This window comes from Harpia harpyja, chromosome 7 (genome assembly GCF_026419915.1).
Source record: "Harpia harpyja isolate bHarHar1 chromosome 7, bHarHar1 primary haplotype, whole genome shotgun sequence".
In the NCBI taxonomy this organism is placed as follows: domain Eukaryota; kingdom Metazoa; phylum Chordata; class Aves; order Accipitriformes; family Accipitridae; genus Harpia; species Harpia harpyja.
The window spans coordinates 29,338,570-29,353,720 of NC_068946.1; the positions used below are offsets into that span (position 1 = coordinate 29,338,570).

Below are 15,151 nucleotides of genomic sequence, written 5' to 3' on the forward strand. Positions count from 1 at the left end.
ACTGGCAAAACATCCATCTCCTCCAGTGCTAGTCCATTTCCTACTGCCATTGGCATTACTACATTAGTTAAAAAGGCAAAGGTCTATGCAAGTATGTTTCAACCCAACAGATCACCCAGGCGGGTAGCAGTAAGAAGTCATACCATACTGTTATGTTTGCACTAGTTTTATTTTTAACTACATATAATCATTAGGGTTGCAAACCCACACACACAAAAACTAAGAAAAGCTACAATTAAGACTACTTTGTGCGGCCTTCATCCACTGCTTTGTACACTTGTGGTGTTAAGATGGTCTGTACTTAAAGTGTCACATTTATGCTCTTGAGATAGGCCTTTTCTGGAAATGAACTGGGAAGAAGAACAAGAGAATGTTTGTTCTACCCTTAATATCCTACTGGCTTGAACAGTTAAAGAAACTGTGATACATACAAAGCATGAGACTGCAAAGAGAAAAACTGAAAGAAAAACAGAGAATAAGGCTACCAGAAGCTACCCTTGCCACTGCCACTGAGTTCCTATATGACAGTAGGCCAGTCCTTTCCCCTGCCTTTACAGTAATTTTTGTACGTTCCTTATTTTACAGATATCTATTTAGATAATCTGCAATCCAATTTGTGTACATATACCTGGCGGCAATTAGGACCTGTGCTTTAAACATATGAATTGCTTTACACTATAAAATGCAAATGGAAACAGGACAGTATTTTAATAACATTCCTGCCAGGTGAAGGAAATTCATTATTATTAATGGAGTACTTAGATGTTACAGTGATAACCAGCAAAGGAAGACTCAGGAGTAACTTAATAAATCTGCTCTTTGGGAAGGCTTTCGCTAATATAGTTTAAATGAAACTGGAGCTGCAAAGAAAACAGTAAGTATAAAGCTAAATACTAGACAGCAGTGAATTAAATAGATACATCTTAATGCCATTGCCCTACAAAGAATTAGGTGAATGCATGCATTCACATAGTTAAAAGATAGAGCTACAGTAACTGCTTAAGCTGAGCCATGAACACTGTGCAATTCACACCTCACACACAAAAAAGCCCAACCTGAACAGCAAATCAAGAGATGAGGTTGTAAATAGTCTAGTAAGGGCAGTTATATCCTTACAGAAGCTAAGCAAGTCTATGCAACTTCTAAGAAAAAAAACGTGTTAAAAGATGCTACATTTTAAATACCTGACTTCCAAACAAGAGGAAAAAGACACACACACACCACCACCACCCCCACACACAAATATTTACCTTACTGCAGTAAAGCATCCAAAGCTCATACAGCCTCTCTCGAGATGCCATTCCTTTCCTTCCTCTTTTCGTCGATACCAGCTACTTCTGTTCAAGATCCTACCATGCTCAGTTCCCAGGTGCTCTTACGCAGTTTTTGCTTTAATATTACAGTTATATCATAACCCGAGAAGAAGTCAAGGATGAAAATAACAGCATCTCAAGTCTCTCCTTTTCGGGTAAACAACGCAGCACAAAACAAGCAACTGCAGACAAGTGTCAAGCATGTCCGTTCTTCGCCAGCGCTGCTTCGGTTCTAATCTCTGAAAGTGAAAACATACCTTTCAGGCCTTTGGTGGAGGAGGAAAAAAACAAATCCGTACTTAAAGCCCACAGACGACCTCGGGAATTACGCGGCGGCAGGTCGCATTGCTTTCGCCTCTGACATTATCACCCCTAAGACGGAGAAGTCTGGTCGCTAATTTCTTTTTTTGCGGGGAGTCTGCGGGGGGGGGGGGTGGTGAAGCAGCAGGGCTTATGAGAGGGGACGCCGGAGCCCTGAGGGCGCGGGGAGAGGCGGCAGTGATAACGCGGCTCACCCTCCCGCCGGGGGGGGGCACTGCTGCCCCCCGCACGCCTGGGCCTCAGCCCGGCAGTGACAGCCGCCGCCCTACTCCCGCCACCCCCGGGCTCCACAGCCAGCCCCAGAGCCCGGCGGGCCCAGGCAGCGACGTCTCCCGCAGATTAGCAGCTGCCCAGGCAGAGACGCCGGCCGCGGCCTTTCCCGTCCCCCCGCGGGGCGCGGGAGAAGCCCTGCGCTGCCCCGCCGCCCGCTCCCGGGCGAGAGCGGCTGCCCCGCGCCACCACCTACCGCGCCCTCGGCCTCCCCCAGCTCCCGGCGCGCCGCCGCGGCCTCTGCCCGCAGCCTACCCGGGCCACCGTGGGTAGTGGCCGGGCAGCGCCGCGCGGCAGCCGGGCGGCGGAGGGGGCCGGGCCTCGCCACATCGCCCGCCCCGCCCGCATTCCGGCGCACGCCCCGGGCCGCCACTGAGGGGCGGGGAGGCCGCGGGCGCCATCTTGGCTGCGGGCGGTGGCAGCGCTTCTCCCGCGGGCGGAGCCGCCGGCGGCCGTGGCGCAGCGCCTCGGCCCGGGACCGCTGGCTGGAGCGGGGGGCGCCCCGCGGGGCGGGCCGGGGCCGCTGCGGCCAGCCCCGGCGGCGGGGCCGTTCCGCCTCCCACGGTGCCTCACCTGAGGAGCGGCCGGTCCCCGTCAGGCGGCGCGGCCCAATGCCGCACGAGGAGTCTGTTTGCCCGTGGAAGGCTCGGCGTTCCCAGTCCTTGTGGGACAGCGCTCCTTAGGAAACCTCCGTACTGCTTTACAAGCGATACAGTTTATCAAGCACATACGTGTGTTTTACCTATGCTCCAGAGGGGCCTGCCTGCATAGCCTGAGGAGCGTGGATGTATACATACGTACAATCTGCTACTGCTTCAAAGCAGCCCATACCTCGTGTGCGGACCTTGCGTAGGACTTAGAAAATGCTCCTAAAATAAGTTAGATTGCTAAAGGAGAAATGTGAAAAGACATTCCTCAGCTTCCTGCTGGGACTCTTTCCAAGCACACTGGTAGTTCACGAGCCCTCGAGAGGCACAGCGCTCCAGCAAAGGACTTCTCCTCCCGCTCAGTCAATAACAGGATCCTATTAGTGTGACTTGCAGGGCACTCCCCGGGGAACGGGCTTCCCTCCATGTCCCTCTACTCCCTTGGAAAGCAGGGCTGGAAATTGATGTTGTGTCAGCTCCAAAGCAGGAGAAGGAGATTTAAGGAGACCGGGGCCTTCTCCCCAGTTTGCTGGGAGAATCACAGCCCTGCAACCTCTGGCCGCAGCCCTGGTCCTTCTGCCGCTGGGTCATCTCCTCACCTGGGTAAATCTCATGCAGCTTCACGGGATGAAGCATTCATTGCCATTCGTTGCACAGTCAATTCCTTTGCAGGGCATTTCACACCGCTGCAATGGTTTCATGAGAGGTTTGGAAATCCTTTGCACAGGAATTGACTGTGTAATACCATTATATTGTCTGCTGTATAAAAAATTGCTAGGGATGGATAAGTGTCACCAAGAGCCCAGAGACAGTCTGAGATCAGTCCCTGCAACATGCCTTTGCATATTTGTCTTGCTTTTAGAAGAAATTTAAGGGCTAATCTGTGCTCGGTGTTGTATCATGTGGATCAGCAGTGTGGGAGTGGGAGAAGTATCTTTTGTTGCAATATCTAAACACAGTTCCTAGCATGGATGGAAGGACACTGACAAAAATGAGTCTGTAAAATTATTTTGAGTCATGTGATACTTGTGTTCTGGTACTTGCTGCTAGCCACAATAGTCTCCTGCCTTGAGTTTGTGACATAATTTTTTCCATCAAGAAAAAAATAAGACCTCAGAGTCCAGCTCTGTCCCAAGGGCAGGATCTGCTATGCTTAAACCACCCTAGACCCCTCTCTGCAAACAGCCTCCAGGAATGGAAGAGATTCTGCCTTCTCCCCGAGGAACTTACCTCAGGGCTTGAGTTACTGCTAGGAGCTTGTTCCTAACAGCCAACCTGCATCACCTTTGAAGCAAATGCAAACCATTGTTATTTGTCCCTTCCACAGTAATATGGGAAAAGGAAGTTCTTTGTAGCATGCTTTTTGAGTTACAAATTTTTATCACATCTTCTTACAGCCTTTTCTAGGCTAAACAGCAGCCTACTTCAAACTTCTCTTACAACTTACTCCCTTTGAAGAAGTCAGGCCCAAACAAAGCCATGTACAAACCCCAATTCTTCTCTGAGATACTGCTTTGCTTTCTTGCATTACTGACTTTTACAAGTGGTAGCAGCTGCTCCCACATACAGAAGTCCTACAACAGACTCTAGTGAAAACAACAAAAAAAATCCTCTGATAGAAATGGGAGACTCCTCCCTTGTTAAGTGCTGCGGCCCACGTAATTAGGATGCTCACAGACTATAAAGCAGCCATTTTCCACTCTGCTGGAGTTGTAGTGATATAGCTATCCTGGTGGGCCTAGGTAATCACTGCTGCTTGTGTAGGTAGTTCTTGCTCTATATAGGTGCTCTAGAGGGAAGGTGAAGTATTTGTGTTTTGCAACAGGACAGTTTGTCCTAGTGGTATACAGGGTGAGTCATCTCCTGGCCTTGACCTTCTAGAGGTTTTCCTAAGCCAGGTAGCTTGCTGTAAAGCTGTTAAGGTGGCTTTTGGATGTCTGCATCACTGGGTGTAGGTCAAGTTTAATCTCTCCCTGTTGGTACAGACAAATATTCAGTATTTACTATGAGTTCTTTCTCACATACAAATATAAGCAATAATGAGAGAGGTCAGCGGAGAAAGGTGGGCTACAGCTTTGTCCCCAAAGGTATAGTATAATTCTAGGTGAATTTATATTTCAGTGTACTTATCTTCATAAAGACTCAGCTAAAGATACAGAAGCCAAAGAATGGAGGAAGATGTAAGAAGCAGCATTACCAGCTATGTATGGGTACTTTAAAATGTGTTTATGGATTGGTCCAGCTGTGAAAGCTAATTATCAGACTTTCTTCTCTTCCATAATTATGTACCAATTTTTTCATGGACCTTAAATAGCCAGGTAGGCAATGTTCATTGGTATTTCATTGTCCCTTAGCTGCTGTCTTGTGGTAACTGTCTGTTTACAACAGTGGTTGTTTCTCATACTTTTTTCATTACTTGTGGTTTTGTACTTTAACTCTCTTCAGTAGCTGTATATTAGTAACTCAGTCATCTTACTATGGACTGAACTTGTCGATCAGCAAGTTCAGGTAATGGAACGGGTAGAGAGAAGGGTGCGGATAGGGAGAAGCCATGAATTTGAGGTTAAGAAAGATTCAACAAAGGAATAGACCACATTGGATTGCAGCTTTGAGTCCAGGGACCTCTGAAGTGGCAGGAAAAACCACACACCTTATAGTAATGCTTTTGTTAAGCCATGCTTATTTTCTGTAGAAGCAAATGAAAAAGACAAAAATCTGATTGGACTTTCAGATATTCTCAAAACCATTGTTTTGCTGTAAGGCTTCTACTGAGTTCATGCCCCAGGCCAGCAAAAATCATGCTGAGATAGGTCTATGGCAAAGCTTTTATCTGAGGTTTTGCTTGATGTCTTAGGGCTAATGCTTTGTTTACTAACAATGAAGACCTGAAACATACTTAGAAATAAACCTGCCTCTCAACTCTTCCATCTTCCTTTACAAACAGACCCTTGCACAGAAGCAAGGAGTAATATTTACATTCTAAGTAAGCAAGTGGCCTTGGCAGCTGTGTGTAAAACTCCCACTATCAAAATACCTTTTGCGGTATGTAAAGAAATAGGACTTTGTAGATGCTAGTTTCTAGACATTGAAGCCAAAATAACTTGAGATTGCTTTTGGTGTGGCTATTGGAAAGGAGTAAGCTGGCCCTTGCAAGATGCCAAGGCCTCCAAGATGGTATTTTGCTGAAGGTAGCACAGGATCAGCTTGCCTTGAGTTTCTCTGGTTATGATTGCACAAAATGTGTGCAATTGTTCTATTAGGTAAGCCAGCAAACTTAATTAGTGTTTAATCTTCCTTCTGTCACCATATTCACGTTGCATCCCAGGTAGTTCAGGGCTTGTTAGTTGTTTGCAACACTTGGAAATGGGAAGGAATTTTTTTTTGGCCCTTGACACATAAGCTGGTATCTAGGGATTTTAGTTGCTTTCTTTCAAAGTGTTGGAGACCAGCCACAGCTAAAGCTGCGAGGTGATGGTCTGGCTAATAGCATTAAGTTCCTCTGGTCCCTGGCTATTCTGCTTTTGTGTATGCAAGGTTAAACCATTCACCAGACTTAAATTCAGGAAGGAATTTACCCCAGGGTAGCCTGTGACCATGGTGAGGTTTTTTTGTCCTTCTCTGTCCTTTCAGCTTGTTTCCACACGGGACCTTCAATATAATGAATCCCCTGCTGTAAAAGGCCCAGGCAGTGACTTGATCTCTTCTGCTCCTTTTCTGTAGTATAGGCTCCCTTACCACAGGCCTTAAATTTGCAGCTGTGCTAGGAATATTCTTGTGTAGGGTATATCTTAAAGACTCTTCCAGACTAAATATATAGTGTGTGTTTATATGCTTTGGTCTGCCTGGGTTCTTACAAGTTGTAACAGCCAGTAAAGATTCGTGGATGGGTGTTCAGGCTTAGAACTGCCCCTCTCCTCTGCTGTCACTTAGGTTAGCTGTGCTAGAGCTAGCATGTGTAGACTCATGCTATAGCTGTCTCTGTTTTGCAGATGCTCAAAAACACCTGTCATTACTACACAAGATGCATCGTAGAAGTGTTCTCCTTCCTCCACCAAACAGACTTTTCACTCAAAGCCATCCCTTACCGTCCATCATCTTATTGTCAGCAATCAGTGAAGTTACTGTACTTGCACTTCAAAGCATTCTGCTTCAGTTAAGAAGTTGCTTAATGAATGATTTCATTATGTCGCAGTGCTCAGCAGATCTGGATCTGCAGCATGACTCCTGAAAGCAATCAGCGTGTCAGCAAAAAACCAAAAACCATGGCAGCAACCAAGGTTTAAGGATGTGTATGTGTTGGTAGTTTCTGGTGATCTGTCTGAACTTAATTCCCTCTCAGCTGAAAGAGTAAGGTTGTCCTGAGAACGCCTGCTATAGCAACTTGAGGCCTAACTCCTCTTGGTTTGGGGAAGAATGCAAATGAAGGGAAGTAACTAAAGGGAAATCAGCTTAGGAAAGCTCCAACTGCTGCTAGAGCTGGGATTCTTGCAAAATGTTAGCACTGTGGCCTCCCAGAAGTTAGATGTTGGCTGCAGCACAGTGCCTGCTTCTAAGTGGAATGTGAAACCAAGGCTGTGCCCTTCCCTGTGCCCTTGTGAATCCTCCAGGGACTCTGCTAGCCTAACTCCTGACACAGAAAGGGTATAGAGACCTGAATGATGGCTAGTGTTGTAAAACTTGAAAGCAGAGTTTTAAAGATCCTGCAGCGTTGTGTAAACAGGGTGCTGTTAAAGTATGTGTGAGACTTGTGGGGGCCCACTTGCACGCTGAATGGGTTGTAGACTCTTTAACATAATGGGTCTCTCTTCTGGTTTTGGGACCCCAGGGAAAGTTGCTACTTCTCTGCTATGGAGGGTCAACATGAGTTCATGTCTACAGTGTGAGGTCCTGGCTAAACAAAAGAGTGTAGTGTAGGCCCTGAGCTGGAAATAGGAGCGATGCAGTCCTGTGCAGAACTCTGGACTTCATGCCAAATGGCAGCAGGAACTATTGGGCACCAGGACTGTTTTCTTCATCATGAAGTAAATAAGCAACTGAAAGATTTATTTTTTTTTATCTGTAGCATTACAAATAGTTATTGACAGAAATAATTCTTATTAATGAGATGGTAAATACTGTAAATGCTTTGCTCTGTCTTAAGTCATCTAGTGTCACAGCTTCAGGCTTGGTATGCAGTATTTCCATGATGATACTGTGGCTGTGAACTTGTCAGTCTATTCACAGGAGAACTACTTCTGAGGAGGATGTTGCTTTTATGGGGCCATTAAGGATGTAAGGTACACCCTGTAATAAATTCAAGCACAGAGTTGGTCCCATGGACTCAGTTACAGGTGGTTTTTTGGATTTTCATTATCATAAATGAAGAATGTATTTCTTTTTTTTTTTTCCCTCTAAGGTCTGAAATCATATTTTTCTTCAAAGATGCTATTTTTAAATTTATCAGAGACTCCAGATAAAAATTTAGCTTGGCAATTTAGATGCAGGTTTTCTCTGAGCTTGGGTGTTACCAGCTCACCTCCACTGACTTCAGGGGAATTACTCCTACCAGTAAAGCAAGCACAGGCTCTGAAGCCCACTGCAGTCAAGACACTTCCTGACTCTGCTGGGCTTTAAATCAAAGGCTAAAAGCATTGCAAGAAAAGGGAGCCTAATCCATGTAGGCTCTAAAACTCCTTGGCCTTAATAAAGTACTAATGGCACTACTCATTGATATATAGCTTAGGAAAGTGCTGGTTAGGAAGTATCCACTGTTGGTTGGAAGGATCCAACTTCTGCAGTCATGGCACCCCAGTCGGTGAATCACCTGTGTTCACCAGGCCTCAGGAGGTACTGCTGTTCTCAGATGTGTGGCTATTTATAGAAAACCCAGCTTCCTTCAAGTACGTTACAAGACTGGATGTCCTTGTAGTAAAAGTCACCCTGGAGAGAAGGGCAGTTATCCATGAACTCCAACAACCCGCCTCTGAAGTCATTCCTCTCATAGATCTGTAGCCAGCTGTGCTCCTGGATCTGTGAAGGCAAATCCAGGCAAGGATGCACAGGGTGTCAAGTGGCAGTTCTAGGTGACTACAGCTTGCTAGATGCAATGCTGATGCTAGCAACACAACAGTGAGTAGCCACTAGTATGTGCAGAAGTCAGTTTAACAGGAATAAATCTGACTGGGTCCTAATTTAAAGCAGCGGTGTTGTAAGTCCTTTCTGCTCTGGTGAGAGCAGAACTGCAGTTGCTTTGGAAGAGTTGCAGTAGGGCAGGAAGTGGAAGTGGGGTCCAGCCAAGATCACCACACTTCAACTGTACATGCAGGTAAGAAATAAGCTCATTGATACACCTAGATGGCCACAGTAGTCATGTGCCCTCAGTGTTCCTAGGTGTTGATGTAATAACTGGATAAGGCTCTGGCTGGGACAGAGGGGAGCTTTTTTTTATCCTATTTTTGTTGCACAGCCTTAGGTGGGCAGGTTTTTTTGGTTTTCATCTACAAGATGATAAACTGTAAGACTGTCTCTGGCTCTTGTATCTAGCACAGCAAAGATTTGCTGTAGAAAAATACTTTCTGCTCTTGCATCAGTGCTCAATACAGTTTTTGCAGGTGCTCAAGTGCAGTTGTATAGACATAAGAGTACTGCTGCTGTGCAAAGACCAACACCTTACTCAGTTTAAAAAACCCCACAACCACACCCAACAACACTTTAGTATCTACATTGGTGGAATCAAACTTTCTGGACACTCTTGTTCTGAATTTAGAAAGCATGCAGAAATGTGTCCTAATTTTAGGATTTTTTTTTCTACCCCCATACAAATTCTCAGTTTCTCTACTCCTTCTCAGATACTTCCCATCAGTCCATCTTGTTCCCACCTTCCACATCTGTGACTTCTTTCTCTCTACAGCTTGAAAGGACACAAGAGTGTCTGCCCTAGCTTTCAGCGCTTGGACCCAGAACTTGGCTTAGCTAAGTGAAGCCCAGAACTGCATGTCAATGAAAAAAATAGCTGCATTATGCTATGCAGATGGAATGTATCTGGAAACTTGCTGTGATGGTCTATGAAGCTTCTACTGGGCAGGGAAAGTGAATTGTACGTAAAGCATACAGCATGGATGAACTTAATTTTTCATGAATGTTGGAGGGACACATTGCAGCATCAAGGCTATTCCAGGGCCAAATCTCAAATCCTTAACCTTATGTGTGAGTATTCAAATCTTTCACATCTTGGCAATGTCTCCCCTCTTAGTAAAACTCTTCCAGGGAATGCGTCTAGGAGGGGAAAACACAGATGTATTCTGGGCTGAGGTATTCAGAAAAAATCTATCATGAGGCAAATATGCCTTCATTTGCAGCTCAAATACATGGTGGTGTTTCTACAATGGGATGTGTCAGGCTGCCTCTGTAGTAGTGTAGTCACCAGTTTTGCCTACCTTGAACGAGTAGCATTGACTGGGGCATGGGAGATGTGGTTTGGTTCTCAGCTCTGTACTAAACTTGCTTGTGTAGATCATGTATAGCCAGAGCAGTTTTGAGAAGATAGGTGAAGTTAAGTGCTTTTATATATGTAAAATAATAGATAAACATAATATTAAAATAAAAATTAATATAATAAACTCCACCCCTTCCCCCCAAGCACTAACCAACCATTCATTTGGGTGAGAATCCCAATTGACTTATCTGCCTCTTTGGGAGTCTAAACCCCATTAGGTGAACATAGCAAGTGTCCTTTCTACTACCCTCTTTCTATGCAGAGGTCTCTGGGGAAGTTGTTACTTATGCCAGAGCTGTCAAAATGGGGTGTAGTGCTCAGATTCTAATATAGACAGTAACATACATGGAGACAATATGGAAAACTTACTGCTGTGATGATACAAGACATAATGGAGTCATTGAAGCCCATCCAGTGCTGGTAGTCAGGATATTCTCCCTTCCTCAGGCAGTGCTGATGGCCTATGTAGTTGGGACATTCATAGATCCAGTAGCCAGTTTCCACCTTGGCAGAGTTGCAGCAGTTGATGTGGGCACGCAGGTCTGGCTGGTCTGTGGTGGCTTCACAGGGGCAGGCCTCAAAGTTTCTGTCCTCAAAGTGATCTGCAATAAAACAAAAGTAACCCCAGTCACACTGGAAAGTATTTGAAAGCTGGCTTTGTTTTGCCTAGATTGTACAAAACAATCCAAAGACTGCAAGGGTCCATAGGGGCACTTTACCAGGCCCAAAGACTAGCAAAGCCCTTATGTCCATTTTCTATAGGGTGCACAGACAGTTACTGGTGTTGTCATTTCTTTAGTACTATAACTGACAGGTGGATGTCCCTTTGGGACTCTGGGAAGTGGGGGGCAACTTCCATCATGATTTCATGCTGGAAATAGCCTGTCAGCAGCTTCATGGCAAGCTTTTGGGAGCATTTGGAGAAAGTGAAACCCAAATTGCTCATTGACTGAAAGCTCTGTGAACAACTTCTGTGTATCACACAATCATTCAACTTTGTGCCCATCTCTTGCACCCAGTCCTGGGCTCCTAGAAATCTTCTGCAATGTAGAATACAGATGAAGGAAGGAATAATTCTCCTACATCTGAATTGTGCTGAAGCTTTCACCTGTCTTAATGATACAGGAACAAAACAAGACTGTTGTATCTAACCCAAGTTAATCATTGAGCCCTCTAGGTCCTGTTGGGCAGGTATATCTTAGCAGCAGTAAAATCAAGTTAGAGATACCTAAATTCTGTGGCATTGTTTAGTGATATTTATTACATTTGTTTCTAATAGAGTACTTCAACCTTATTTTCCTGTACATCTTGGAAGACTAAGAATAAATAAACTTTAGGTCTCTTCCAGCAACTGACAAACTCAGAGGGAAACTAGCCAAACGGAAAAATAAAACCAGAAGATTTTTTTATGTGTAAATGTTTTAGCATTTGAAAGCTTCCATAGGCTTTCTTTAGGAACCTTATCAGAACTAGATAATAAAAAAACCACTTGAGGTTTCCCCTCTGCTAATTTGTTGTTAGACCAACAAACTATGTTTACAAACATACTTACCTACAAGGAGCTACCTATGCATGTGTTAGGTTGTTTGTCAGTGTTCCATTCACTCAGCTGTTCTTACCTTTGCCATTTTTGCCAGGGTTTAGCTATGAGACCTCAGCATGCAGGAGTCATCAGCAGTCCTTTATATAGAATGCAGAGGGCTGCATCCACAGGAATAGGATAAAAGAGAATTTTTTTCTCAGTAAGAGAATGAATGTTTTTTCCCTTCCCTCTCTCCATTGTCATTCTCTAAACAAAAGGCAATAGCAGTAGTTTGTGGGGTACCAACTTTATTGTTACCATCAGTAAGCAGAGGATCAGAGTGAAGTGTAGGTCGAGCAATATTTCTGTTATTTTACCGATGGAACATGTGCAAGTGAATATGCTGGAAATGCTACAGCAGAATTGTTTCATGTAACTTTATTTTTAATCTCTCTCTGTTCCCCGATTATATGAGACAAAGGTTTTTTTAAAGCATATGGATTCCCAGTGATGATACTGTAAAACAGTTTTCAGAGTATGCTAATAAAAACTGTCCTGATTCTCAAGAGCCTTCAGACCAGGTATTGCTGCCTGTTTCCTTTAGCAGTAAGAGTATGTGTATGACAGAGAAAATGATGTAATAAAAATGTGTGGTAATGGATATTTACATCCATCCAGGCTTCACTGCTGAAATTCTATGTTAATGTAATTCAGAGTTCATAGATAAAGAGACTAGAAGTTGGAGGATGGATACCAACTTGTTTAAAGCAGAGAAAAGCCTTTTTAAATCTGCACAGAGAAATGTTTCACTTGAGAGATGTACAGATTTTTGGAGCTCAGGTAGGAGTCATTGAGGCAAAATGCATCAGCCTCTTAATTTCTTCAGCTGAAGAAACTTTAATAGCAGTTGAACTTAAAAAAAATGTTGTTTAGGAAGAACATTGTGGTAAGTTTTCAGTCTGATCTGATTAATCCCAAAGATGCTCAGGACTGTGTTCATTCTGGGCCCTCGTTTTATACGGTGTAGTGTAATTCTCAGTCAATCAATATATTACAGTGGTCTTTAGAAGTCTGGGCAATAGGCAGCCTCAAAGTCAGGGCTGTTTTGAATTTACTGGAAGGGCACCCTGAAGCTGATGTACTCTGGTGCTATTTAGGTAAAGTTATTCTGCTGCTGATCATCTTTGGGTTCCAGCAGGAAATATTTTTCTCAGTTTATGTCTCATTTGACTAATGTCAGGGAAGTAACCTTAGTAAAAGTTTTGTGCTACCAGTGCTAGATCAGACCTTTTAAGTATTTTCCATTCAGTCGAGTAATTACAAGGCCTAAGTACAAACCAATGTTAAAATATCAAGGAAATGTTATCTATTTGAAACAAACATAATTCAAGTCTGTTTTTCAAAGGAAAAAGATAAACGACATAGTTTTGAGTTATTCTTCTGGAGTTTTAAATTTTTCTCTATAACTTCTTTTTTTTTTTTTTTTTTTTTTTTTCAGGGACCATTCCTTTCTCTCCTGCTTGCCTTCCTTTTCTCTCCTTCCACAACCACCTTTGAACTAACTTTCACAAAATCCTGTCATGTGCAGTGCCACATTTTCACATTTCCTGCTCATACTGCATGGAGCAATAGTGGATCTTTTTGTCTCACTGACTTCTTGTTGAACCAAAATGCTACATGTTTGTGCTTTCTTGCATGTGTCTTTCACTATGAGTCTTGCACGGTGATTTCATGAAGCTACAAAACTTCAGGGGCAAATCTTTAGCTGGCCTGCTTTTACACAGCTCTAGTTGTGCTTCTAATGGGTGTTATAAATGGTATCACTCCTGTCAGCCTCTCTCTTGGAGGTGCTTCCTCAGCCAGGAAATTGTAGCCTTTAACACTGAGAGCAGACCGAGGGAAGAGTGTGAATTTAAGTCGAGCAGTTGCTTTCGAATACCTCCATGCTTTCTTTGGATCAAAAATAACTTCTTCCTGATGGTTAAAGCTAAACAAATTGAATTAACTTACAAGAACAACTTCTATGTGCAGGCCTGTGCTTGCATTTCTCAAAGATCTTTGGCAGGCTCGAAAGTGTTACTCTTATTTTTGTTCTTTCTGTGATCATGCTTGCTTTGTGGAGCCAGGTAGTCTTTTGGGTCCCGTATGGTCCTTCAGAGTTTAATACAGTAGGCACTGGGCTTGGTGATGAAGTTTGGAGCTTGAGAGACCAGAGTAGGGACACTGGTATGTGAATTCCTTATTGTAGCTACAGCTACAATAGTAGAGCCGCCATCATGGGTCAGACCAGCGGTCCAGCTAGTCAAGTAACTTGGCAGCAATTGCGACCATGAGCAGGTACTGAGGGAAGGGTAGGTATGAAGTAAATACACGTGATACTTCATTCAAACTTCAAGACCTCAAGTATTTTTAGCTCAAGAGGTTTCCTGGGCAGGAGGTTACTTCTCTTAATAACCCTCAGTGGATTTGTCTTTCAAGTACTCATCCAGCTTCTCCTTGAATCTTGTAGACTTTCCCCTCCCAGGACCCTATGCCACAGATGGGCTGTGCACTGCAGGAAGGCTGTGGGTTGATCTTAAACTCTGGAGCCAAAATATCTTGTTAGCGAAATGGTGTCCATGATCTGAGGAGTCTGGTTATTTACATCAGTTCCAGTTGCCCTTAACTAGCATGCTGTTATGACAGCTACTTTTACATGGAGATTGACTGATTTTGCACCCCAGAAAAACTCAAGCATAGGGATAATTTGAAAATAGCAGTGACTGTTTGTGTAGAGAAACATGCCCTGCATGCCAGCAACTGTAGTGCCTGCTACCAACCATAAAACAAGCTACAGAAACCTAGAAGGCTTGTTAGCGAAAACTTGGATGCTCTCTGTGAATTCCCAGTGCTCTCTCCTCTAGCACCCTTGTTCTTAATATCTGCTTGAGATTCTCTGAGCGTTTGCAAACAAGAGCAAGTAAAATGTCTTAGTGCTCTGTGAAAACTAGGAATTGCCACCATTCCTGTCTCAGGTGGAGAGATTTTGAGACGTTTAGCCACTCCCAAACTCTAGGATGCAGCAGAGTCAAGAATCCAGACATCCTAACTGTTGCTCTGATCACTGAATAATACATTTCTGTTCATTCTTGCCTTTGACCAAAGGAATGCCAGCATGTAACTTCTTACACATCACTATGTAGCAATATTTCTCAATTGCACTAATTGAACTAGATACTTTGTTGAAGTATGTAGGCATATGTTAATTGCTGTATGGGGAGCTGGTCTGTTTTTTCTTTATTTTACTCTTGCTGAAGGCAAATTAAATATTTTGGTTCCCTGTTCTAAGCAGACAAGTAGATACTGTGCTTGAACTGCTGTGTTATTTTGCAAACCTGGGTTAGCAGGCTAACCTAGGCGTGCTAACGCACATATTGCTTACATTGTGTGGTTCCTATAAATGCACAATATTAGGCATTTGTGAACAAGAGGAAACATGCTTTTTCACACCTCTGCCTTGAGAGCTGAATTGTTCATGCTCCATTTCTCTCTGGCTGAAGCATGGTGTTCTTATGTACACCAGACATTTGCAGCAGCTGACCAGCCTACTTTGTGCAGTAAAGGA

At 43.9% G+C, this 15,151-nt stretch overlaps 2 protein-coding genes across 10 annotated transcripts in view; both read right to left on the reverse strand.

Annotated features, from left to right (window-relative positions):
* The window catches only part of NBEAL1 (neurobeachin like 1), a 93,860-nt gene extending 91,602 nt beyond the window's left edge, over nucleotides 1-2,258 (reverse strand). For 4 of the 9 annotated variants that reach the window (XR_008235863.1, XM_052791274.1, XM_052791271.1 and 1 more), the window contains exon 1: nucleotides 1,251-1,622. Coding sequence is in view for 8 of the 9 variants with exons in the window: in XM_052791274.1 (XP_052647234.1) it covers nucleotides 1,251-1,301 (51 nt within the window). In the remaining variant the exon portion in view is untranslated. The other 5 variants (XM_052791273.1, XM_052791270.1, XM_052791267.1 and 2 more) reach the window with 4 other exon arrangements.
* Nucleotides 2,259-8,003: 5,745 nt separating this feature from the next.
* LOC128144063 (gamma-crystallin 1-like) lies at nucleotides 8,004-11,653 on the reverse strand. Its single transcript, XM_052792365.1, is given in 3 exon segments — nucleotides 8,004-8,560; nucleotides 10,395-10,691; nucleotides 11,645-11,653. Coding segments are annotated over 3 exon segments (582 nt in total). The 3' UTR covers nucleotides 8,004-8,284.
* Between the last annotated feature and the right edge of the window lie 3,498 nt (nucleotides 11,654-15,151).